We start from the raw sequence: 25751 nt of genomic DNA, 5'->3' as shown, positions 1-25751 counted from the left end.
TAAGGGGATTCCAGGCCAGGCACTCTGCTGCCTCTTGGACCTCGTGAGGGGAGGTAGGTGACTGTGTTGTGATGTACTGTGCATTTTGTTATAATTAATCAAATGGATGGGTAAAATCCTGGCCTCACGGAAGTCAATGAAAAATTCACCACTGACTAGACAGTGGATATAAATGTTGCTGGGTTTTAAGATGTCCGCCAAGTAAAAGAAAAAAAAGTCATGTCAGCATTTATTTCATTAAAACAAACAACAGAAAAACAAACTCACCACACACCACCATCATTAATTCTACAGCTTTGTGTTAAAATACATCTGTAGGGTCAGTTACATTTAGATGGGTTCCAGTTATACTCCTAAGGTGTCCACTGTCTATTTTTATAATATTTCTAGAAGAGATTCCATACAAACCTTCATTCTGACGTCAAAGCCTTTTCCAAAGGCCTCATAAGCCAATCGTGCCAGGAAAGAATCATTTTCATTTTCCACACAGTACTGTGGCAAATCAGACATACATCATGTTACAAGAGGATGAACATTGCCCTGAACTCCAATGCCTAATTGTTTCCACCTTTTTTTAAAAAATAGCCAAATTGTAAAATCCAAATTGTGTGTGCACATCCCTCCTTTCTGAGTCTGACATTCCAAATATAGTTTCTGAAATGCACACTCAACCAGCTCTCCTTTCTCTAGCTTCCATTTGCTTTTGCTCCACTAGTTCCGCCTCCTTCTTCTTGTAAAGCTTCACTAGATATTCATCAGGCTCAATTCCCTTCTCCCTTAATTCTGACATCACCTTTTCCAGCCTGTGCAGCGTTCTGGCACTCTGAACTTTCCGGGCAGTGATATACAATGTAAACTCATCAAACCCCATTAATTTACAGGTGTCTACATCACAGATATTTTTAACATCTTTGGTTTTGTCCACCTGTGGGAAGAAAATCAGCCCTGACATTTTCTCCAGGTCTTCAATATTCACTTGAAATTCAAGTAGTTGGTGACTGAAGCCTATGGGATCGTTAGGCACCACAAAGGCCCCCAGCATGAGGGGCTCCGAGGAAATTCTGCTTCGCCTGGCGAGAATCACCTTGTAGAGGTGTGACGGTACAGCCACATCGTCCTTGCCAATCACCTAGCAACAAAATAGTTAAATTAGAGATATATATCTGAACTGGAAACTAGGCCTAATCCTACAACTTCTGGAAATGAGCTAATATCAACAAACAGTAATATCAGCATACAGCAGATCATGAACGCTATACTGGATTACAGTATGCTCCCGATTCAGTTGTTCTGTTACTCTCAATACAACCCCATCCTCTCTGGTGAGCAGAGACATAGAAACATGGTACAGAACACGCTGGAGAGAGCTGCACAGATGTTTGGCTGTTGTTTTTCAGAACACTGTATTGGTCCTTCTTACCTTGACATGCTAATGCAACTGATTTTCCATTAAATGTCAAAAGCAAGAGGGTTATAAGTAGGTGTATAACTGCAGAGCAGTGTTTCTCAAAGTGGTCCATGAAACAGATGATCTGTATTCCCAACTGTGCCAATTATTTCCTTTTTACCATTAGCCATGTTGTGTGGATTATTTTTGAAGTGAGGATCTTGTATATGAAACATCAGAAATCTAGGATACAACATTAGTAAATACCCCATTTATCCAACAATACAATTCAATTAATGTAACACAAGCCGGCAAAGCAAAAGCAGAAAAGATCAAATCAGGGCTTAGATTTCCACTCCCCAGTGCTATCTGGTATCTGACACTGTTTCTTTGCTTTCATGCCGCATTGCTACTGATCTCTGTCATGCCCCTTTGCCACCAATCCCTATACAAACTGCTCCTAGATGCTGGAGGGCCATAAATTCCATAGGGCCGGGAGATCCAATACTTCTTGCCTGCTCCAGGCAGAAGTGTCTAGTAGCTCTCTGTTCGTATAGCACGGTCGGACAGTCAAATGCAAACAGCAGAGGTGAGCTTGGATGGATGCTCACTAAGGTGAGCAATCAGGAAGAGGTATTTCAAAACATATGTGTGGAGTTTTACAGGGTGCTGGGGTGAGCTTCTGCTGTCTGTGACCGCTGAGGTCAACACAAGTTATGCAGCATATACGCTTCCCTGAACTGACAGTGGGTTTGCGCCGTTGGTGTGTGTGTGGGGGGGGAGGTTACTGCAGTGCAGTCATGGGGTGCTCACATCGCTGGCGAAGGGCACACTTTGCTAGAGACACATGCACAACTAGGTTGATTCAAGTCAATTTACATCAACCTAACTTTGAAGTACAGACAGCACCCTAGGTACTGTATGGTCCCCATTATCACAGTATGAGTGCCTCACAATGTTTCACAGATTTATCCTCCCATCACCCCTGTGAGCTAGGGCAGTGCTATTAACCCCATCTTAAAAATGGGAAGCTGAAACCCAGTGAAACTAAATGAGTCATTCAAGTTGCATGAGGAAGTCTGTGGTGGAGCAGCAACTTGAACTCACATCTCTCAAGAACCAGGCTACCAGTCTACCGCTGGGGGAGCAACATTCTTCCTCTATAAACTCAACTGAGATAGGATAAAGGCTTGGTCACATTAGCACACCATTCCCACGACAAAGGTTCTTTTCAATAGCAACAGCTCCTATATGATTTACCATGTGTCCTTGTTAACAAGAAATCCATATTCATTTTCAGAATGTAAACATCCCTTTTTATCAGTTCTAGCTTACTCTCTTGCCTATTGGTTGTGATACATTTGCGATGCACCATACACAATATTTAAAACCTAAATTAGGGATGTAAGCGACTAGTCAAGTAGTCGACTACCCGATAAGCCTAGGCTTATCAGGTAGTTGAGTGACCACTGGACTACTCGCTTCCCCCCTCCTTTGTATCAGAGGTGGCAGGTGGGGGGAGCAGGAGCTGGTGCTGGGGGAGCTGGCTTAAAAGCCGGATCTCCCCAGCACAGTCTCCGCAGTGGTCTCAAAGCCTGTGTGAGCCAGGACTGCTCAAGTCCCAGCTTGTGCTGGCCCTGGGAAATACCCCGGCTGCAGCTCTGCATTTTATTTGTAGTAAAAGCCAATAGGCTCTTACTAAATTTAAAATGCAAAGCCACAGTGGCCCTGGAGCTGGTGCGAGCCAGGACTGCTCAGTCCCAGCTCATGTTGGCTCCGGGAACTACCCCCGCTGAGGCTCTGCAGTTTAAATGTAGTAGGAGCCAGGCTACCTGCACACCCAACTCCTACTGCATTTAAACTGCAGAACCGCAGCAGCAGTAGCTCCTGGACTTGGTGCGAGCCGGGACAGAGCACTTCCCCTTATCGACTAATCATGTAATCGATACAAATTGTATCAACTACACGATTAGCCAATTACCCGCTTTTTAACATCCTTAACCTAAACAGGAATTTTTATGAGGGACCCCAGATGTAGAAAACACTGTTTACTTGGGCAGTGGTTAAGATGCTCTAAGATAGCCGAATAGCCACATTATGAGGAATCTCCATTATTCCTCACTGTGTTTTTATTCTGTCTAGCAATTCATTAAGACTACACATAAGGACCAGTAAATGACGGGATTGCTGTTGTGCATCTCAAAACAGATCACAAACTCCAAATGTAACTTAAGAACTTGGAGTGGATAATCAGAACTCTGAATTCATTTGAGGCCTGTAACATGCTCACATACATCCATACATCGAGGGCTACCATTACATCAGAGAGACCTTCCTGTGTCATGAATCCATCTGGCAGGAGACACCATTCAATGAAGAACTGAATTTTCTTACTGCCAGGAAAATTAACTATTTGAATAAATTATGTTCCGATGGGTATTTTACTAGGACCTTTTATTTGCTATGCCGTTTATCTGGCACATGGACAGAACACACAGTCAACCAAATGTAGCTCGGTTTATGTCTAGAAGATTTGAGTGCTGTTAATTCTTTTATATAATTGTATTTTAAAAACACAATTAAAATGGCAACACAAGAAAATGAGGTAGATTCTTAGACATGAAATATGAAGATCTCTGGTAGGATGTATAAAATCTAGGGATGTGAAAGGTTAACTGGCTAATCAGTAAGCGTCATCCTAAATAGGTAATGCTTATCGGTTCTGGTTAACCAGTAGGGGCTGGCCGGAGCAACCCCTGTCCGTAGCGCTGTCACTGTGGCAGCGTAGCCTCCTCTCCAGGAGTGGGGCCAGCAAAAACTGGAGGCCCTGATCCTAGGGAGGCTCCACAGGATAAAGCTATTCAGCTTAAATAAAGCTTATCTTTTTACTGCAGCACGTGTAACCACTAAGATTTTCAGTGGTTACATGGTTAGCTTTTTAACCAACTTTTTGGATCCCTAATAAAATTCAGAAGTAAAACACTGTATTCTAGGTTTGTAGCATGCGTAAAGACACTGGCCCTACATTTTTATTTCCTGACATCTTTGTGGCATGGCTGCTTTCTTTGAAATCATATTTTATCTATTTCACTGCTGTGATTGATCCAATTAATTACAAGCACTTTTAAGTTGAGGTAATGGTTCAAATGTACTTTGGCTCCGCAGATATTCAGTATAATTCAGTTATAGAATAATCTCTATATATTTGAGTGGGACAGTATTGAGCACTTTTGCACAAGATAATGCATTTTTAAAACCCCGTCTTGCCAACGGCTATTGAAGTATTCAAAGTTCAGTTCAGTCTGTTCCAATATTTAACTCATTTAGGTTTCTGCTAGCCCTGTGGTGGATTCCTTTAGTGTTTGAAATGGTCCTTCTACATCCTTTTGCAATAACTAAAACCATAAAAGCCCAATCAGTTAGAAAGAAACCACCCTACCTTTAGGAGAAAGGAAATGGAAATCATAGCTACAGAGTTTTCATTTTTGGCGCAATAACTTGGCAGCACTTCACTGCTGCCTTCTCTGTATCTCTCCATATAGATCATAATCTCAATTTTCTTTAGTTAACATTATCAACTTTATCATTACAGCAAGCATTTCTCTCCTTTTTAGGGAGTTTCATGATGGTAACAACTTATCAGCAGGTGAAGACATACTGCAGACTACAAGTAATCTTTCCTTTGCCCCCCACACTTTCCCAAAAATTTCCTCTGTCCTCAACCCTTTCCCAACCTATGTATATAAAAGTCATGAAGACAGCACCAGGAAAAGCAATCCCTAATATCTTTATGCTAAATTCCCTTCCGATGATGATAGATGTCTTGATCTTAAAGAGTCGGAGTTCTTAAGCTTCAAATCACTTTGTATTTAGCATTTAGTGTCTGTGAAGCCAGACTTACAGCTCCTGGGCATGAAGAGCTTAATCAAAAGTGATTGATGTGCAGGTAATTTTAAAATCTATATTAAAAATAACCACCCCCCTGTGCTTTATCTGATGGATTCAAATTGAATTGTAAAATGAAGGCTGTTGCTCATTCTAGGTGAAATTCAATCCTTTGCAGAAAGTGATCAGCATGAGGCCTATGTGTGTTCTGGGGAAATTGAAGTTGTACACAGGCTTTGTGCTAGCCCGTACATAGGTGTGAATTTCACCCACAGTGAGCAAAACACTGTTCTAATGAATTTTTCCTGTAACCGGGGTTAGCCTAGTCCAAAAGCTTCCTCTTATGCTATCCAGAGCAGGCTTAAAGCTTCTATACCAGCCCCATCCAGCAGTCTGTAAACAGCTTTCTTTAGGGAGAGTTGGAGAAGAGTTTGCGGAGATGCATGTCCCTGCAAATATGTTTCTTTACAAGACAAGTCTTCTGAAGCATAAAGCTTACACTGACCACATACAGTTTTGTAGTGCAGGTTCTATCTGCAGCCAAAGTGACCGGTGAATGTTACAATGACAATGTGTGGCTCTTAGAGAGAGCCATTATGGCAATGTTAATACATATGCAATATGCACACAATACAAAACTTTGCATGATGGCCAATGCTAGTGGTATTTGTTTGCAAAACGTGGCACATATGCACTGCATTGTATAACAACACAGTAACAAGAAGAATCTTATCTTCCTCCATCATTTCCCCATTCTGCACAAGTACCTGCACTGAAATACACACCTATTGCTTGAGAGAGAGGCTGTAAAAGACTGCTATGGATGGTTCTGTAGGTTGCTCAATACATGTATGCACTGCACAGATGAACAGTCAGTAAATGGACTAAAGAATGGTTCTGTGGAGGTAGCAAAGTTTGAACAGGAAAAACGGGACGATTACATGAACAGTTCATATTGTAGTGCCATCTTGTGGAGCTTCTAGTGTAACTGCAGCAACAGTCATAATTGCAGGGCATGTATACTCTACTATGTTGACAATGTTAGTCAACATTGCATTAATTAAGTTGATTGTGTGTGTCCACACCACACTCACTGTCTCGGTGGAATACGTCCTTACTAGCAGTGCTTGCATCGATGCACAGAGCAGTGCATCGTTGGTAGCAATCCCACAGTACAACAAGACATAAGGGCTATGTCTACACTGGCCCCTTCTCCGGAAGAGGCATGCTAATTTCAAACTTTGGAATAGGGAAATCCGCGGGGGAGATTTAAATATCCCCCGCGGAATTTAAATAAACATGTCTGCCGCTTTTTTTCCGGCTTGGGGAAAAGCCGGAAAAAAGCATCTAGACTGGCGCAATCCTCCGGAATAAAGCCCTTTTCCGGAGGATCTCTTATTCCTACTTTCATGTAGCAGACTAAAAATCTTTTTTTTTTTTTAACTTTAACAATATTCACATCTCTCTCTTTATTGGGAATAGCAATCTCAAATTTCAGATCTCTTTTCTCTTTGCTGCGCCTATTAGTTTTGCTACCAACATTGATTAACAAAACTGTTTGCTGACCCATGACACTCTTTGGAGTTTCCTATCACATTCACTTTTGCCCTGGATTTTCAATATTCTTGCTATTTTACCAGCCAAAGATTACATGTATTACGGAGGTTGCACTGTCCCACCACGATGCATTGTTAGTCTTGTTCTCAACACAAACATTTGTTGTTTTCACCAGACTGAAATTCCTAAGAGCTACAGTCACTGGAATACTAGACCCAGAGTCCACAAATGAGCATGCAAAACTATCACATCTGAACATCTCAGAGGGGTAGCTGTGTTAGACTATAACTGAAAAAACTGAAAAAACAACAAATAGTCTAGCAGCACCTTAGAGATTAACAAAAAATGTAGATGGCATCATCATCCGGCTGATCCCGCACAGCGTTTCACAAGGCATAAGGGATCAGTCGGCAACGGCTTCCCCAGCCAACGGATCCGCGTCTAGACTACCGCGCTGTGCCGGATCAGCTGATCATCGGCACAGCGCGGCAGCCATGTTTATTTTAATGAAGCAGGGATTATTTAAATCCCTGCTTCTTTGCCTATGCCGGGGAAACTAGTTTACGGAGCCATGTAGTCTAGACATACCCTATGACTTGTCACACAGTTACAATGGTTCCTTGGTAACTTTCACCCTCACTTACCATGACAAATCTGTAGCCTGAGACAACCAAATGAGCAGGATCCTGCCTTAAAATTTTATCAGATCAGAGCAAGAGCAGGAGACAAGAAAAGGGATTCTTTCCAGAGATATAACCTTAAAAGCCAACTACTCTATAGAACACAGGCACGTCAATGTCAACATACTATTTCTGAGTATTTGTTTCAGGGACAGTGTCTCTCACAGGCACCACACACATCCACGCTAACCCCAATACAGGCTGTGCTTCAAAGAAATAACAGGACACTGCTAGCTTTTTAAAAGGATACATACTTGTCGATTTAAACACAAGCTTTCCTGAATTTTAATTCTGTAGTCAACCCAATAAAAGGGCTACAGCTGCACAGTCATTCAAGAAGAGAAAGCAAATCTCCAGTAGGAAGGAAATAAATTTGCATGGGAAGCAATTATATCTGAAAAGTTGCACTGTGCCATCTAGTGACAAGAAAATGCAAAACTACCATGAACAAAAATTGGCAAAGGACCCTGGGCTTTCCTGACAGTGAGCTCCAGCTCAGAGCTGGCAATCACCTAAGACTTCTGCAGGACATAGTTAACAGAACTCAAATTCCATCAGGACTTAGCTGCCAGTACACATTAATCAGTCCTGCACACTCTCCCTGAACCAGGCAATATTGTCAAATACATTTCAACAATACCTACAGAAATTTCCTTTGGTGTATAGTAACTCTTTCCTCTGTGTGTGTGTTTTGGAGCTCTGTCTATATAACTACTATGGGGGAGCAGAGAATCTCTAATTCAGAATCTCTTGGAAACACAGAAAGAGTCAACTCTCAAGCAAAGCAAGTCTACACTGCCATCCAGATCCAGGAATAGCAAAATTAAAGGTTAGTTAAATCTCCAGGTCATCTACAATGCTATATGCTGAATTTCCACACACACCATCCCTTTAGCTTCTACATTTGGCCTATGGCCCCCTCTGATCCAGTGCCTAAGGGCACGTCCACACAGCAGGGCTAAAGCCGAAATAAGCTATGCAACTTGAGCTGTGTCAATTGTGACTTTTGGTGCTGTCTACACAGCAGGAAGTTCAAGAAAGAGCACTCTTTCTCCAACTTCCCTTACTCCTTGTAAAATGAGGGTTACAGGAGTTGGAGTAAGAAGTCCTTCAGCTCAACATTATTTTGACATTATGTTGAAATAACTCCTTGTAATGTAGATGCGGTCTATGTTATTTCAGAATAATGTCAGTTATTCTGAAATAACACTGCTATGTACACATAGCTTTAGAGAAGATACTTGATCTTTTTAGCTATAACGTCAGAGACAATGTTGACCAGGACCATTAGATAACATCATGCCTACTGATATCACCCCAGGATTAACTCATCAGAGATTTATCATAATTTGATCCAGGATCCCTTGTAGAAACAGGATTCTGGAATCCTCCTTGCTGTTAGTGTATTTTTTCCCTGGCCATGAGTGTTCAGAACATCACTTGTGCTCTCCATACCAGTCCGAATGCCCTTGCATTCATGTTGCTATTGGACCTGTTAATTTTGTTATTACAGCCCTGGTTTCCCTGCTTGATAAGGAGTGAGGAGTTTGAATGCAGTCCTGTTCCAAGGACTCTTTTCATTCTACTTGTAACATAATCAGCATTCAGTATTCCTGAGGATGTAACACAGAAAACGTGTCACATACTGAAGAACTATGTTAAAATAAACAAAAAAACCTCCCAGAAAACCAGTTAAGGTTGAGAGAGAGAGAGACCTACCTTTGAACAGGCAATATCTTGATTCAGAACAGAAACCACAACCCAGGTGAGTGCCCTAACCCAGCGGCTAAACAGTTGGTCTTTCTCAATCACTCCTACAGGAGTGGTTCCATTGGCATAAAGAATTAAATAAGCTTCGGGTCAGAGATCAGGGAACTAACGTGATAGCCCAGTTTTGACTAATCTTCATTTTTCAATGAAAAAATGTTTTATTGAAAATTTCCCAATCAGTTCTACATAATTCAGCCGCCTTGTACATATAGTAGGATGTTAGCTATCGTTTAATTGAATAGTTGTGTAGCCGCAGACAATATTATTGGTTACATGACAATTTGATAGTCCCCGGGGGCAGGCCGGCAGCCAGTGCATTCCTGGCCCCACTCTCAGGGAACCTCCTGCGACTCCACGCTACTGCCTCTCTATCAGAGGCAGCAGAGTGGGGTGGCAGGTGGGAGCTGGTCCGTGAGGGGAGCCAGTTTAAAAACCAGCTCCCCACACAGATAGGTCTTTGACATTTATAGTACTTAAGGCCCTGTCCCTTAAACCATATGCCCTTTGGGATAGGAAGCATGTCCATACTTGTCTGTATAGTACTGAGTAGATATGGGGTGCTAATAATGGTACCAATGTTTGCATGCAGGTTCTTTTCCCTTGTAATATCTAGATTAAAAGAGATCAATGAAAACCCTTGAGAGCAGGGCTGGATGAACTCAGTGGCTTTAGGGGCTGCAGTTTAAGGCTTTAGGCTCAGGGGGTCGGATGTGGCCCACTGCTTCTTTTCATTCAGTCCATGCCAAGTCTCTGCATTGTAAGCCGGACACCAGTCACCGAGCCTCTCCCACCCCTGCAGGGCTGGAATCGCAATGCCCCATCAGCCTCTAAGTGAAGGGCATTCAGGGAATCTCTGCATGCTGCCCTGTCCGCAGTGCTGGTGCTGTAGCTCGCACGGCCCAGGAAGAGCAGACAATGGGGTGTGTGGGAGCAGCGCCGGTGGACACGGGCAGCTTGCACTGCACAGAGCGGCCTGGCCTCTCCAGCAGATCCTCACCCTCCTATCCCAGCCCTGAGACTCCTTCTCATACCCCAACTCTTGCTCACAGCCTACACCCTGAACCTCCAACCACATCCTTGTCCCCACTCCTGAGCCCATCCCACCACCTGGAACTGCACCCCCTTCCTCACACCAATCCCCTGCCTCAGCCCTGAGCCCATTTCCACATCCCAAACCCCAGGGTTCCACAAAATCTAATGGTTCCAGACCCACAGGAGAGTTATTCCGGCTGTATCAGAGATGTTTCCCAAACATCTTTACATCACCATCACACACCTGAAGAGGTGCTATTAGGATTTTAATCACCTATTCCTCAATTGCTGGTGTAGATGACAGCAGTACACCCCAACTCATATAGTTGGTCTCTGCCGTGTGTCAGGAAAACATATTAATTCTGTTTAAACATCTTTAAACATTGAACAAAAGAAATGTGTCCAGTAAATAGTAAATACTTCATTTAAAAAAAAGCCTCAAGCAAAATGCCTTGTGTGAAATAAACAAGATGGTGACTTCTGTTGACAACAATTGCTGAAAAAGTTAGTTATAATTTAGTATGATTCTATGGCGAACAAAGGAATGTGATGCAATAAAATTACAGTACAAGTCATATTTAAAACCAACAATCTGCCAGCAGAGGAAAATCACTAAACTCACATTCAGTGGAGAACAGTAATATATAAAACAAGACAATGTCAGTTTGATTTGCTCTGGACAAAGATGAAAAACCTGCATCTGCCTCTCCAGTGACACAGAACAGATTCTTCCTGTTGGCATTCTATTTTACATTTGTGTATATATATTCTGCAAATGTATCTCTCAAACACCAAGCATGGTCATCAATCTATCTTTTGCAATAAAAGCCTCCATTGGAGGCAGATGTGCTGACAGAATTTATCTTGGGACACAGCAAGTTCAGCCAATAGACAGAAAAGCATTGGCATATAAGGAGTTTGAGGTTAATTCCTTTCTGGAATTAAAAGGCAAATGACACAGCAGTCCAAGCAGGAACTGGGAACAATGCCACGGCTGCTGCTCTGACTTTCCTCTACAATGATCTAAAAATAATGTTTTGGGGACATCCATGATGAGAAAAACATCGGCCTTGCCACCCGTGGATCTATATTTCACCACTCAAATAGCCAAGAAGAAAACGAAAACTGAAGAGTAGGTCAGTAAATAGATTAATGCATACATACATGTTTTAGTACTTCCACATTTTTTGCTTCACAAAAGAAAACAGTACAGGAGCATAAAGATGTCAGAAACCCAGCCACAGCATTTACTTTGTTGGGGTGTGTCTACACTGCCACCCTAGTTCGAACTAGGGTGGCTAATGTAGGCATTCGAACTTGCAAATGAAGCCCGGGATTTAAATATCCTGGGCTTCATTTGCATGTTCCTGGGCGGGCACCTCCTTGCAGGAGGAATAACAGTAGTTCGAATTAGGAGCTTTAATTAGAACTACCTAGTCCGTGCCACGTGTAGCAGGTAGTTCGAACTACGGGCATTTAAAAATGGCACCCACCCGTGAACATGCAAATGAAGCCCGGGATATTTAAATCCCGGGCTTCATTTGCAAGTTTGAATGCCTACAATAGCCACCCTACTTCAAACTAGGGTGGCAGTGCAGACATATCCTTAGTATGTAATTGCAATGCTTGAATCTACTCTACAACATGCCTCTTTAACCAACTTCAAAAGAATGACATTTTCCCATGTCATCCACATCAAAAAAGAGATAAGGGGTTGGCTGTGGATTATGGAACCTTCCATTTCTAGGTCACTGGTCTGACCACAAGGCATGTCACTACTGAAAGATGGCTAAAAGCGTATCCACCAATTATTGCTCAGTAACAAATTCTTTGGGTTCCTAGTTGTACGGGTGAAATCCTGGCCAATGGAATCAATAGCAGAACTCCTCTGACTTCACAGGAATCAGATATCAATGAACTTTTATGTGTGATTTGGCAAATTATGACCCATTTAAGGAGAGAGCATTAGATTTTACTGCTGAATAAAAAATTGCTACACTCCAAAGTCTTGTTCCCCAAAGGACAAATTCCTGGTGACAGCGAAGAAGTCTCTACTAGAAACAATATCTACAATGACAAAAACTGGGAAATTTTAGATATTTTCAGTGTATATTTTATTTACACTAAGAGAATGAACCCTTTAGAAGCAGCTAAACACAAGTGGCTTGGTCAATATGCAAATTGTTCCTATTAAGAGTCTTTGAGTCTCTTCTCAAATTTCAAAGAGAATCAAGCACCAAGAAGCACCTAGTATTCATGCTAGTACAAACAAACAAATTCACAGCTTTTGAAAACACTGAAAGTTCCTCTAAATAACTTTTAGAAGCAGAACAACAGCCAAATTACAATCATATTGGATTGAAACCTAACTTGTTTTCTGTTACATTCTATTCCCTTTTGAATACATCCAAAACACCACAGAAAATAAATGATCATGCATATGCATAATTAAAGATTTTAAATTGAAATAATTCAAATAGTAAAACTAATTGCATTACTCCTGTTCCCCAACTAAATAGATGCTAGTTTGGGAATACAAAAATTTAAGTGGCAAAGGAATCTATCCATGGTATCTCATTCTGGAAAAAGGCAATTTACTAAAAGGGTTTATAATTGTGACCATCACCTTGCCATTTCCTATTCCAGACTCTCATAAGATCGAACTTCACTTCATAGCTTGTATCAAAACCAAAACCAATACAACATTTATGAAAGACATGAGCTGTCGTCAAACCCAGGGACGATGAAGACGTCTTGGCACCAGACTAGAACAAAATGCAGTAATCAAAGCCGCAGGGACACATTGTGCCACTGTATTATTCAATCATAATATGTTGTCATCAAATTATTTGAAATAAAGGCTGTAAGATACAGATCCTGCTCTTACTTTTTTCCTGCAGTGCACTAACATTAACATTTCAAAACTGACAGAGTCACAGAGTGTTGTTTTTAAATATTCCCTTCCTTTTCTTTGTACTACGAGGAGATGTTCCTTCAAAGACACAATTTGAAAAATGCTGACTAAAACATAGGGGTGTAAAATCCTGTTTAAAATGTTGACTAGTTAAACCGTATGTTTAACCAGTTAACTGGCCTGTTGTATCAAGGACTGCTCCAGCCAGGCAGGGGTGGCCCGCTGCACCCCTCCGTGGGGCTGCTCCGGTCAGGCTAAGTGCGGGTTAACCTGGTAAGCATGCCGTTAAGGTGAATGCTTACCGGGCAACTGGTTAACCCTTTAAATCCCTACTAAAATGCAACACAGTAGAAACAACTGCTGGATTCTGAACAATTCTACAGCTTGCTGGAAAATCATTGTCATTTTAAAAATATTCCTGGGATCCACCCTCTGATTCCCAACTGATTGTTAATTTCTTAATAATCCAAGATAATATTTTTTAAACGATAAACAACTGAAACTAAACCGTCATGATAATCAAAGTGAAGCAAAGTCCAGTGAGCTATACATAAGGGGGAACTCCAGAACATTCTAATCCTAGTTCTGCTGCTGACTCGCTGCATGGCTTGGTCAAGTCACTTAGCCACTCACTTTCTGTATTTGTAAAACGAGGACAGCAATTACCTACCTCACCAGAATATTGCAACAATTAAAGCTTGTAAAACTTTATCTCTGAAGATGAAAAATATGAATTATTATGGATTTATATTTTACTAGCACCCAAAGACCTTAGGCAGGATTAGGTCCTATTGTGCTAGGTACTGTACAGTCAAAGTTAGTCTCTGCCCTGAACCGTTCCTACAAGAACTTATACACATGCTTACCTTTAAGAATAAGAGTAGTTGGTCAAGAAAAGGAGGTGGGGGCTATCAGTCACCTAAACAGCATTTTTCAGTCTCTTGGCTCGTAATGCAATAAGTTCTGAAGACTTTGTCCAAAATTTCAATGAACTATTCAGGCATCAATGTGTGTGATATAAAATAAGGGGTAACAGGGAGGGAGGACAAAGGTTACAGTGGTAAGGCTGCATCTGAAGCCCACTGAACTCAACTGATGCCTTTCAGCTGGCTTTACTGACTTTTAGATAACACTTTAGGGCTGATATTTAAACTGCTGTCAAGGGGATTTTGGCAAATAATTAACAGGAACAGGATACCCAAAACCCTTATGTGGCTTTGAAAACCCCACGCTGTGTTAGCATTGTGACGAGAGACGTGCATTTTTAAAGAATATATAAATAAATGATTAAATAGATACATATACATCAGCAAGCCCCACTGGCCCTCTACCTAGCAATTATCTTGCATCACAGAAGCACAAAGTACAGTTTTAAAACAGCTTTATAAAGAAGCATTTAAATGCCCTCTGGTACATGAATAAAACAAAGGATTTTATAACAGAAGGCGCAGTAGCACAATCTCAGAATGTAGGCTAGCTACAATAGTGCTAATGTTTATTACAACGTTTTCAAGGATTAAAAAGTTTAATTTTGTTTTAACCAAGCTGCAAGATAATTATGTTTATATGCTTCTGTTTCATATAAGGATACTGTGGACAGTGACATTCAATTTAGTATATGACAACAGCATAGATACCTACCTCATAAGTAACTCTTTTTTTCCCATCATCCCCTGTCTGTGGCAAGGTCAAAGGTCCAGAAACTATCCAAACATCCTCAAATCTCTCAGTCAGCTCCCGACAATACATTTCCATTCTGCAAAGATATTCCTCATGTCAAGGAATGCCAGTAGGTGAACTTCAAATTTAAAAAAAAATGCCTAAAACACAGAGGGCAAGACAAACTACTCTAAAAAATAAGTACCAATATTGCATGCCAAGAAAGGAAAAAAGCATGCATAAGTTAAAGTTGTTGTCCCATCTCCTTTATTCACTCCTTACCGGTTAATTTATAATTAGTCATGCATTTTCTTCACACATTTGAGAACTCAAATCAGCAGTTTCATCACATTCCCTCAAAATCAAATTCCTCAGTCATTTCCTCTACTGAGTTCTTGATCGCTGTCATTATATAAGACAATTTCCAAACGGTGGGCTGCATCCTATCTCATTTCAAAAGGTTTTTAATATTATTTTTGTTTGCGCCTCTATATTACAAAGCAATCACAGTCCTTCAACATACTACCAAAGAATTTTAGAAATACAGAATTAGATAATCTTGTAAGCTGCCTTATTAGTATTTTAAATGTCAAATTACAAGTATTTCAGGCGTTCTCTCTCATGCTCTGATGCCAATTCCAGTCACCAAACTTTACTGCTCTTCAGTGTGAAACTCGTTAGAAAAATAGGATACTGACCAGCACAATCACTGCCCCGAATAAGGTATCAAACCAAACGACATATTAATGGGGTTCAGGCAAATATTTAGGGCATTAAGTTTGGAGTATGAAAAGTCTGTCCAGGTGAACAGCTTGCCAAGTCATGCCTAGTTTGCATAAAATGGAACTGGTTATAGCCACTCTTTACATGGCTCTTACAGGTCATAGCAGTTGCTTTACATTAAAGCGGTCACTGTGGAGACCTTTACTGGAAGTGAAGAGGGGGGATGTAACACATTCGGTTTCCAAGTCTCACTTGGTTACCTTTGAAATAGTCAAATGTACAGTTAGTTATTCATCTACTCGCGTTGGGTGGAAGAGAGGGAGGAAGAAATTGATGGGATAAATTAGTATTGAGAGAGATTTTTGGTAGGGAGAAGTCAGGAGACACAAAAAATCCAGAGGTGGCAGATAAAATGTAAGAAAGAGAGAGAAGGGTCTCGAGGGGAGAAAATGAAAAAAGAACACAGATGCAGGTTGGACTTCCCGAGTCTGGCACCCTGGGTCATGAATGAGGGAATGTGCCAGACCAGCGAAGGTCCCCTGCCGCTGGCCTGCCAGCCCACTGCTGGCTCTGCTTCTGGCTCCAGCTGGTCCTCCTGCCTCCAGTCAGCTATGCTGCTGGCCTTGGCTGGATCCCCTTCCAGGCACACTACTGAACCCCGGTGCAGTGGGCTCTCGGTTGCACAACTCCTGGTCACCACTGACGAGCTCCCCACACTGTTTCACTGCCCCCTGCTGCAGGGCTCCATGCCACACCACTGGACACACACACACCTGCCACAGGGCTCCTGGGTGTGCCTCCCCTGCCCTGTCCTGCTGGTCTCCCCTCCCGCCATGGGGCACCTGGCCATGCTGCCCCTCCTCCCGGTGCCAGTGTCTCAGGGCTCTCTGGATCGTTGACGTTGCTAGACCAGAGAGAACCGGTTTAGGGAGGTACAGCATGTACTGAAAGACAACATTACAAATAATCCATAAAAAGAAAGGGGAGAAAGGACGAGAGAGAAGACAGGAAGGGGTAACAAAAACAAAAAAGATGCCTTATGCAAAACAGGTCATGCAGCTTTTTAATGTTACTGTTACAATCTGCTGAATTTGTATATCCTATTTTTGTGCATGTATCATTCTTGTATGCGGTTAGAAATATGAAATGAGGATCTGTTTATAATTCTAAATGTGCTAATGAGAGCTATTAGTGATACTTCAGGTAACTAATGACTTTGTATTCAAACCAACGACCTGTGGATGGCCTTTTTGTCCTATAAGTCCAAACTGTGGTTGGTTCTAAGAAGACACGTGACCATGCTACCTGGCACTGGACTCCCTCTTGAACCTGGTATAGTAAACTTCCGATAATCCAGCACCTTTGGGACCCAGGGGGTGCCGGATTATCAGATATGCCGGACTATCAGAAGGGAGGGCTATGAGGGGTCTGACCCCAGACCCTTCATAGCCCCTCCTTCCGATAGTCTGGCTCTGCCCCAGGCGTCCCTGATTCAGCCGCTGCTGGTCGGTTTCAGTAGCGGCTGAATCGGGGACGCCTGCAGCAGAGCAGCTGGAGTGCTGCCGGGTTGGTCCAGTAGCGCTGACCCTTGGCGCAGCGAGACCAACCCGGCAGCACCCCAGCTGCTCTTGGGGATGCCTGGGGCAGAGCAGCTGGGGTGCTGCCGGGTTGATCCCTGCAGCCCTGAGGGGCAGCGCTACGGTACCTACCCGGCAGCACTCCAGCTGATCTGCCCCCGGCTTCCTGGATTCAGCTGCCGGTCAGTTTTAGCAGCGGCTGAATCCGGGAAGCTGGGGGCAGAGCAGCTCCAATGGTCCGGTTGCCCGGAGCACTTCCGGGTTCCTGATGGTGCCAGACCATCAGGAGTGCTGGACCATCAGATGCCGGACCATCGGAGTTTTACTGTACTTTTCCATAGGGATGGAGTATGCCAAACAAAGGGTTTCCACCATGGGGGAAAATCTATTTAAGCAATGGGAAACCATCAATCTTTTGTCTTCAGCTGGCCTTTGAAACTGCCAGGCACACTATAAGAGGATACAAAGAACTTTGAAAACGCTGTAGACCCAGGCCAGAGTAAAAATCAACTCTGACTTGAAACATTTTACCCAAGATAAGAACAGCTCTTTAGAATAAGAATTTGCATGTTACAAGTTTCTTAGTGAATTAGAAATAGTTAAGTGTTTTTTGTTCATTTTAATTTAGTAAGTTACTTCGATCTGACTGTTTTCACTTACAACCACTTAAATCCTACTTTTTATACTTGATAATAAACAAAAGTGTTTTTATAAAGTGCAATGTAAGTAATTGTTACCGGGGGAGGGAGGGCATTGTACATATGTCTCTTTCATTGACAAAGGGAGCTTTTTCTGTAGACTTTTCCTGTGTAAAAGACAGAATAAGACAGATTTATTTGGTCCCTTTTGGGGGTTGGTTTCCTGGGTGCTGAGCCTTTTTTAGCTGAGTCTTCCCAGAATGGAACTGTTTCAATGTCTGTGTTGCTCTGCAGGAGGGCGGTAATCCCAAATCTGTGGTTTGGCTTGGGAAGGACCAGAGGATCTGGCCCAGAGGGCAGGAAGGCAGGCATCAGTGGCATGATCACCACATAGGTTGAGTCACAGAAGTCCCCTCATCACAGCAATATGAACAGAACAAACAACACATGCTAACTATATGCCTTTACATTGGAGGGGAGTGGTAACCATGATATTTAATTCTACCTAGTAGGCAAAGACCACGGGGCAGTAGGTGACCGATGTAATTTACAGCTCTCCTGATCAGCCAGAGTTCTTGGCTGAGTGAAGTAACAGAGGCTCCCAACCCTCAAGTGGCACATGCCTACCTTTAGCATCATGAAAAATTACACTCAAATGCCTGAGGCATTAAAACAATAGAATCTCTCTTAAAATGTTATTGTACGTTATGTCTTCATACAATCCTATAACCTTACTGGATGCCTTATATACTGAAATGTATGTATATTCCACTACAAGTAAAAAGCAGCATTTGCTAGAATGATGAATCATTTCCTATGCTAGATTTTTAAATGTAATATTTTACATTGTTGTACTATCCTCTCCGTGATTGAGCCTTGTGACATTCATCACTCCCTCAGATGTCTGAGCCTTAAAGATGTTGCATCCCACACAAGTACGGAATCAATGTTTGTTTTAGCTACTAATTAGTTTTCACCTCAAAAGAACCCAAGGAACAGAGCCAATATGAACAGTCAATACACATCATCCAGTTCTGTCACCCCAAAGCTGCAACACTGCCAGTCTTCACAAGTGAAGGAGATTTTGGCTGGTTGCTATTTGGATGCATGTACAAGTCAGGCCTTGCAGGTCTCCAACCTGTAGCCATAGGAATGATGGGGGGAGTCATATTCCAGCCTTCCACCTGGCAGCTTACAGAAAGCAGCTGGGAAGGGCCAGGGTTGATGAACCCCAGCTGGGGCACCCCTCCCCCCCCCTGCTCTGCCTGGGAGAGCTCTAACTCTGCTGATTGGGCCTTAGCCCCTGTTTAAGCCACAGAAGAAAAAAAGAAATTGTCCCTAAAACTGGGCTTCACCTTGCTGGTCTGGGATTTACCTGATCCTGTCCTCCTGGTATCCTGACTTAGCCTGACTCTTGGTAACTGACTCTTGGTAACTGTGCTGCCCAGCTTAGAGGGAACGCTGCTCTTGATCCCTGCCCTCTGGTTTCTCTCTGAATTCTAGTCTCCTGGGCTATGTCTACACTTGCGGCTTCTTTTGCAAGAAATATGCAAATGAGGCTAAGCGTGGAATATCGCCAAGCCTCATTTGCATACCTAATGAGCTGCAATTTTTGCAGAAGAGGCTCTTGCGCCAGAAGGAGCTGTCTACATTGCCCCCTTCTTGCGCAACAAAAACCCTCTTGTGCAATGCCGCTAAGCTGATTATTTTCAGGAATAACGGCATTGCGCAAGAGGGTTTTTCTTGCACAAGAAGGGGCAGTGTGGACAGCTCCTTCTGGTGCAAGAGCCTCTTTTGCAAAAATGGCGGCTCATTAGGAATGCAAATGAGGCTTGGCGATATTCCATGCTTAGCCTCATTTGTATATTTCTTGTGCAAGAAGCCGCAAGTGTAGATATAGCTCTCTTGTTCCAACTAAGGATGCCCACACAATTAACTGAGAAGCCTGAATTTATTGGTTAATCTTGTTCACTACATGCATTCCCCTCACTTGCTGCCTCTGTATCGGAGGCAGCAAACAGGGGAGGGAGCGGAAGCCGGTGCCTGTGAGGAGCTGGCTTTAAATAGGCTCCCCACAAGCACCAGATCCGCTTACCACCTGTCCCATGCTGCTGCCTCTGATAGAGAGGCGGTAACACAGAGAGTGAGGGGGGCAGGCTGGAGCAGATATTTGCAGGGAGCCGGCTTTCAAACAGGCTCTCCACACGTGTCAGCTTAGTGGACCCGCCTCCCCCCCCCAGTTGACCCCTCCTACAGAGGCAGTGAGGGGGAGCAGGCAGGAGCTGGTGCCAGCTTAAAAGCCTCTGGGGGGATCCAGCTTAAAAGCCTCTATCAGAGGCAGCAGTACAAGGGAGTGGAAAGGGCAAGAGAGGCTGCCGCAAAGCAACCTCTGTCCACGGCAGCAGCCCTTGTCCACGAGGGGGTCCGAGTTCCCTATGGGACAGAGGCTGCTGCTGCGGACCAGGCTCTGTCCATGGGGAGCTTGTACACCTGCAGACAGGGGCTGCTGCCTCTGTATTTTTAAATTGGCTCCCCTGGCAGACCAGCTCTGGCCTGCCACTCCACACTGCTGCCTCTGATAGAGATTCAGCAGCATAGGGAAGCAGGGGGCTCCCCGGGGGCCATGATAGCAGTTTCCGGTATATTAAAGGGTGTCATAAGGAGGAGGGAGAAAATTTGTTCAGCTTGGCCTCTGAGGATAGAACAAGGAGCAATGGGCTTAAACTGCAGCAAGGGAGGTTTAGGTTGGACATTAGGAAAAAGTTCCTAACTGTCAGGGTGATCAAACACTGGAATAAATTGCCCAGGGAGGTTGTGGAATCTCCATCTCTGGAGATATTTAAGAGTAGGTTAGATAAACGTCTATCAGGGATGGTCTAGACAGTACTGGGCTCTGCCATGAGGGCAGGGGACTAGACTCAATGACCTTTCGAGGTCCCTTCCAGTCCTAGTGTTCTATGATTCTATGAAATAAATTGTGTCGCTGGCCCTACCTGTCCGACAGATTGTTCCAACCCCCCTCCTGGCCCCAATTCCGGCCACTTTATCGGCCGGCGCCAGCTCCTCCAGCTGTGTCTGGCGCTGGGCATTCTGCGTTGGTGCACACAGTGCCCAGCCTTCTCCCTGGGTCCTAGCACCCGCCGGATCTCGCCCTGCCGCCCAGGAGCATGCCCAGCAGAGACGCTGCGGCGGCGGGCTCTCTCCCAAGAGGGCCACGCCATCGCGCTTGGCAGTGCGGGGTGCTGCTACCCCGTCACACAAATTAATAGGATCGTGCGCGATAATTTTTCAAAGGACCAGTATTTTTTTTCTAAGGACCGGTACTGGGCCGCGGACCACACTTTGGGAAACGCTGCCCTACAGGTTTGCGTCACACAGCTGACCAGAGTCAGCCAGCTACTCCAGGAACAAGTGGACCAGCTATGAGCCGAAACCACCATACTTCGAGCACACCTTGAAGCCCCCCACCATGTTCCTCTACTGAAACATTTTGATAATTCCCGCCCATCATTCTGGGGCTTTATGAACCAATGTTGGCTTCTGTTCCTAATATGTCCCCAGACCTATGCTTCTGATTGGTTCAAGGTGAAACTGGTAGTCAGTCTGCTGATGGGAGAAGCACTAGAACAGGTCTTCCCCTTGCTGAAGAATGACAGCCTGGTACTGCTAAATGGGAATGATGTTCTCCAGACCGCAATGGTAACATTAGAAGATCTGCACAAGGCTTGAATAGTGAAGCTGCTTTGAGACAATCTGGCAGGGGCAAGACATGGTAGCTACCTGTGCAGAGCATGTCTCATAGCAGATACCAGCTGATACCAAAACAGAAGATGAGATGGCCTGTGTAGGGAAACCCATAAATATAATCCACTTTTGTGGATCTCACTGTTCATACAGATAGCTGGCTGTGTGAAACAGGGAATGCAAGAAGAGGCTCCCTGGAATCCCCTATCCATATGCTGTTTCCTTGATGCCCTCCATCCTGCCAAACTGATGCAGGTGAACATAGCCTGTTGGCGGCTCACTCCTGAGGAAAGGAAACATCACTGTCAACACAATTACACCTGGAGGCAAAAGTGCTCCACTGCCAGATTTATGCCATGTCCAAAGCCAAACTGACTTCACTCCAAGAACATTTCCAGGAGAATCTGGCCTGAGAGTTTATCTGTAAGTTAACATCACTAGCTGGCCTTCCTTCCAGACCTCTTTGTTAAGAATCCATCAACTATCATGCACTAAATCAAACAACAATAAAGAACCCGGACCTGCTGTCCTTGACTTCTGGAGTTAAGGATCACATAGGAACTGTCAAAATATGTACTAGGTTGGATCTCTGGCAAGCCAATAACCTTACATGCACTAGGGAAGGTGAGGAATGGAAGACCATCTTTGAATACACGACAGTCATTCTGAATACCTGACGATGCTGTTCAGGCTGATCAAAGCCCCTGCAATCTTCCAACACTTTGTACATTGTGTGTTCTGGGATGTTAGAGCAATACATAGTGGTTTATCTAGACAATACCCTACTACTCTCGGATGACCATGGAGCAGCCCAGCTGTCAGTTTTGAGCAGTCCTGGAGCATTTATGGCAGCAAAGACTTCATGTCAAGTTTTAGAAGTGTGAGTCTGAGAAGACTTCCACAGAATTTCTGGATTTTATCCTGACCTTGAAGGAATCGAGATGAATCCACACAAAGTCCAAGCCATTTGCAACCGGACCATCTCTACATATGACCTGGGATCAGCAATGCTTCTAAAGGTGCTCAATTTTTAATCAACAGTTTATTCCACGTTTTTCAAAACAAGCTGGGCCCCTCACTATTCTGCTTCAGAAGAATGCCTAGTTCCAGTGGTCCCTCAAAACACAGCAGGCATATGATCAGCAGAAACTCACCTTTACCACTGCATCCATACTGCCCCACCCAGATGACAGACAATCCAATACCATAGGTCATATATCTATGTGCCCATAATTCACAGAGGCTTTTCCCCACTGAACAGAGCTGTGAGATTCTAGCTATAGAGCTCCTAGCCAATGCCTAAGCCTCTGAAGAATGCCAGTGTTATTTAGAAGGGGTTCATCATCCATGTATACACTGACCACTATCCCATATTAAGGATGCTAAATAGTGACTAATTCTGCCTTTGAAATGTAGCAACAACCCTAGGACAGCTGATCCCAGGCTCCACACTGAGTTGCTGCTTTGAAATGCTGGGAGGAGCCTGATGCTGGGCTCCCCATGGCATTTCAAAGCAGCAGCGCCACATGCAGCCCAGTGTTAGCGGGGGAATCCCCAGCTGATCCCGGGCTCCACACAGCGCTGCCACTTTGAAATGCCACATGCAGCCTGGGGACACCCCATCTGGCCCTGGGCTACACACGGCATTTCAAAGCAGCAGCGCCACGTGGAGCCCAGGGTCTGGCCACAGGCTTCAAGGAGCATGGATGCTTTGAATTCCCCTCTTCTCCACCTTGCTGCCTCTTTCTGATAGAGGCAGCAAGGAGGGTGGGGAGGGAAGTGACTAGGGGTATGTCTACACTAAAACGTTAATTCGAACTAACTTAGTTCGAATTAGTTAATTCGAACTAAGCTAATTCGAACTAACGGATCCAGACTAAAAAACTAGTTCGAATTAGCGTTTTGCTAATTCGAACTAGCATGTCCACATTAAGTGGACCCTGAACCGGGCTTAAGGATGGCCAGAAGCAGTGCCGGCAGGGCATCAGAGGAGGACTTAGAGCATGGAGATGCTGTCTCAGGCTAGCCGAGGGCTGTGCTTAAAGGGTCCCGACCCCCACCCCGGACAGACAGTTCTCAGGGGTGCCCCGCTTGCAAAGCAGTCCTGGCTTGGATTGCCCGGACTACCCACACTGGGCACATCACACCACTTGGCCATCAGCCCGGCTGCACTTGCCGCAGGCTGCCATCTGGGAAGAGGGGGCAATTGGGGGGCTGCAGGAGAGCTTCCACCCCCAGAAGCCCGCAGAGCCAGCCCAGTCCTCCCCATCGGGGGCTCGTGCCCCATTCCTCCCTCACCTCCTTCCACTTATCCTTCCCTAGCCCCTCTTCTTGATGTACAAAATAAAGATAACATGTCTTCCAAAATGGAATCTGTCTTTATTGAACAAAACTGGGGGAGACTGGGAAAAGGAGGTGGGAGAGGGTAAGAGAGAGGCTGGGAGAGGGGAGGGCAACTAAAATGATCAGGGGTTGAGAACAGGTCCCATATGAAGAGAGGCTAAAGAGACTGGGACTTTTCAGCTTAGAAAAGAGGAGACGGAGGGGGGACAGGATAGAGGTCTCTAAAAGCATGAGTGGGGTGGAGAGGGTGCATACAGAAAAGTTCTTCATTAGTTCCCATAAAGAAGGACTAGAGGACACCAAAGGAAAGGAATAGGTAGCAGGCTTCAAACTAGTAACAGAAAGTTGTTCTTCACAAAGCAAAGAATCAACCTGTGGAACTCCTTGCTGCAGGAGGCTGTGAAGGCTAGAACTAGAACAGAGTTTGAAGGGAAGTGAGATCAAGTCATGGAGGCTGGGTCCATGGAGTGGTATTAGCCAGGGGGTAGGAGTGGTGTCCCTGCCCAAGGTTTGTGGAAGGCTGGAGAGGGATGGCACGAGACAAATGGCTTGGTCACTGTCTTCGGTCCATCCCCTCCAGGGTCCCTAGGGTTCGCCGCTGTTGGCAGACAGGCTACTGGGCTAGATGGACCTTTGGTTTGACCCAGGACGGCCATTGTAAGCTCAGGGCTCAGGGGTCTCAGTGGACCCCCTTGATTCTCTTTCACACCTGCTCCTGGGTGGCCAGGCTGGCACCTCTCCTGCCCTAGCCGGCCACTTTCCTGTGCCTAGTGCGGAGATCGTGGACAAGGTCCACGATGTCTGCACTAGCCCAGGCGGGTGCCCGCCTCTTGCGGTCCCGGGCAAGCTCCCGGGAGCCGCCAGCCTGGTCCCGGGAAGAGGGGGAGGGCTGGGGGGCATCGGGTGGGTGGCTCGATCTGTGCCAGGTACAGGGTCTGCTGGCTGGGTGCTGGCAGGTTTGCACCTGGCACAGGCACCGTAGCCAGCCCGTGCCCCTTTAAGGGGTCCGGGGCCGGGAGGGGGGCAGAAGCGTTTCCCTGGTGTTGGCCAGAGTGGCCACCAGGGAAACCTGGGGAGGGCTAGCCTCCCACTAGTTCGAATTAAGGGGCTACACACCCCTTAATTCGAACTAGCTAGTTCGAACTAGGCTTAATCCTCATAAAATGAGGTTTTCCTAGTTCGAACTAAGCGCTCCGTTAGTTCGAATTAAATCTGAACTAACGGAGCACTAGTGTAGCGCCTATGAAAGTTAGTTCGAACTAACTTTGTAGTGTAGACATACCCTAAGAGACTAGTCCTTCATATCCCTATTCCATTTAGCCCCTGAATCAGAAACAGCAAGGCTGATCCTTATCTTGGAGCTTTGACACTGAGCTGTATGGACCTAGCCAGGAATCAGACCACATCCTTACGTCCTGCTACTCCTTCTTAAGGACCTACTCGTACTGATTTGTTCTGTCTCTTCTTTGAAAGTTCTGCCTCGCAAACCACCAATGACAGGGAGCCACACAACATTTGGAAGGGTGGCATGTTTGTGGATAACCATGTTTACATTCCCCTGGGGCAGACAAGAGTGGTGGCTTCATAAGCTGTACCATGACCACTAGCTGCCCCCTTCCCTCAGCAGCACAACTGGGTTGCTTTAAGACTCTACAATTGACATGTCATCTTTTCTGGTAGCCCTCAATGTGCTCCATGACACAGGCTTCCGAGGATCCTGCAACATGCATGTGATCAAGCAAGATGACGCAACATAAACTCTGAGGTGTACTCCAATCTCCAGACACTCCACCCCAACCATTGGCAGCTACTGAATTGTATTGTATTGTGGGGTTGTCAAGA

At 44.7% G+C, this 25751-nt stretch overlaps 1 protein-coding gene across 1 annotated transcript in view; it reads right to left on the bottom strand.

The window, feature by feature from the left end:
* Nucleotides 1-217: 217 nt before the first annotated feature.
* The window catches only part of EXOG (exo/endonuclease G), a 38440-nt gene continuing 12906 nt past the window's right edge, over nucleotides 218-25751 (bottom strand). The window contains exons 5-6 of the mRNA XM_075922834.1: nucleotides 14867-14981; nucleotides 218-1129 (exon numbers count right to left, since the gene is read on the bottom strand). Coding sequence (XP_075778949.1) covers nucleotides 668-1129; nucleotides 14867-14981 — 577 coding nt within the window. The 3' untranslated portion in view covers nucleotides 218-667. The remainder of the gene's footprint in view (nucleotides 1130-14866; nucleotides 14982-25751) is intronic.

This window comes from Pelodiscus sinensis, chromosome 2, assembly GCF_049634645.1.
Source record: "Pelodiscus sinensis isolate JC-2024 chromosome 2, ASM4963464v1, whole genome shotgun sequence".
In the NCBI taxonomy this organism is placed as follows: domain Eukaryota; kingdom Metazoa; phylum Chordata; order Testudines; family Trionychidae; genus Pelodiscus; species Pelodiscus sinensis.
The sequence above is the reverse complement of the archived record's forward strand: the minus strand, read 5'-3'. Positions and strand labels throughout refer to the sequence as shown.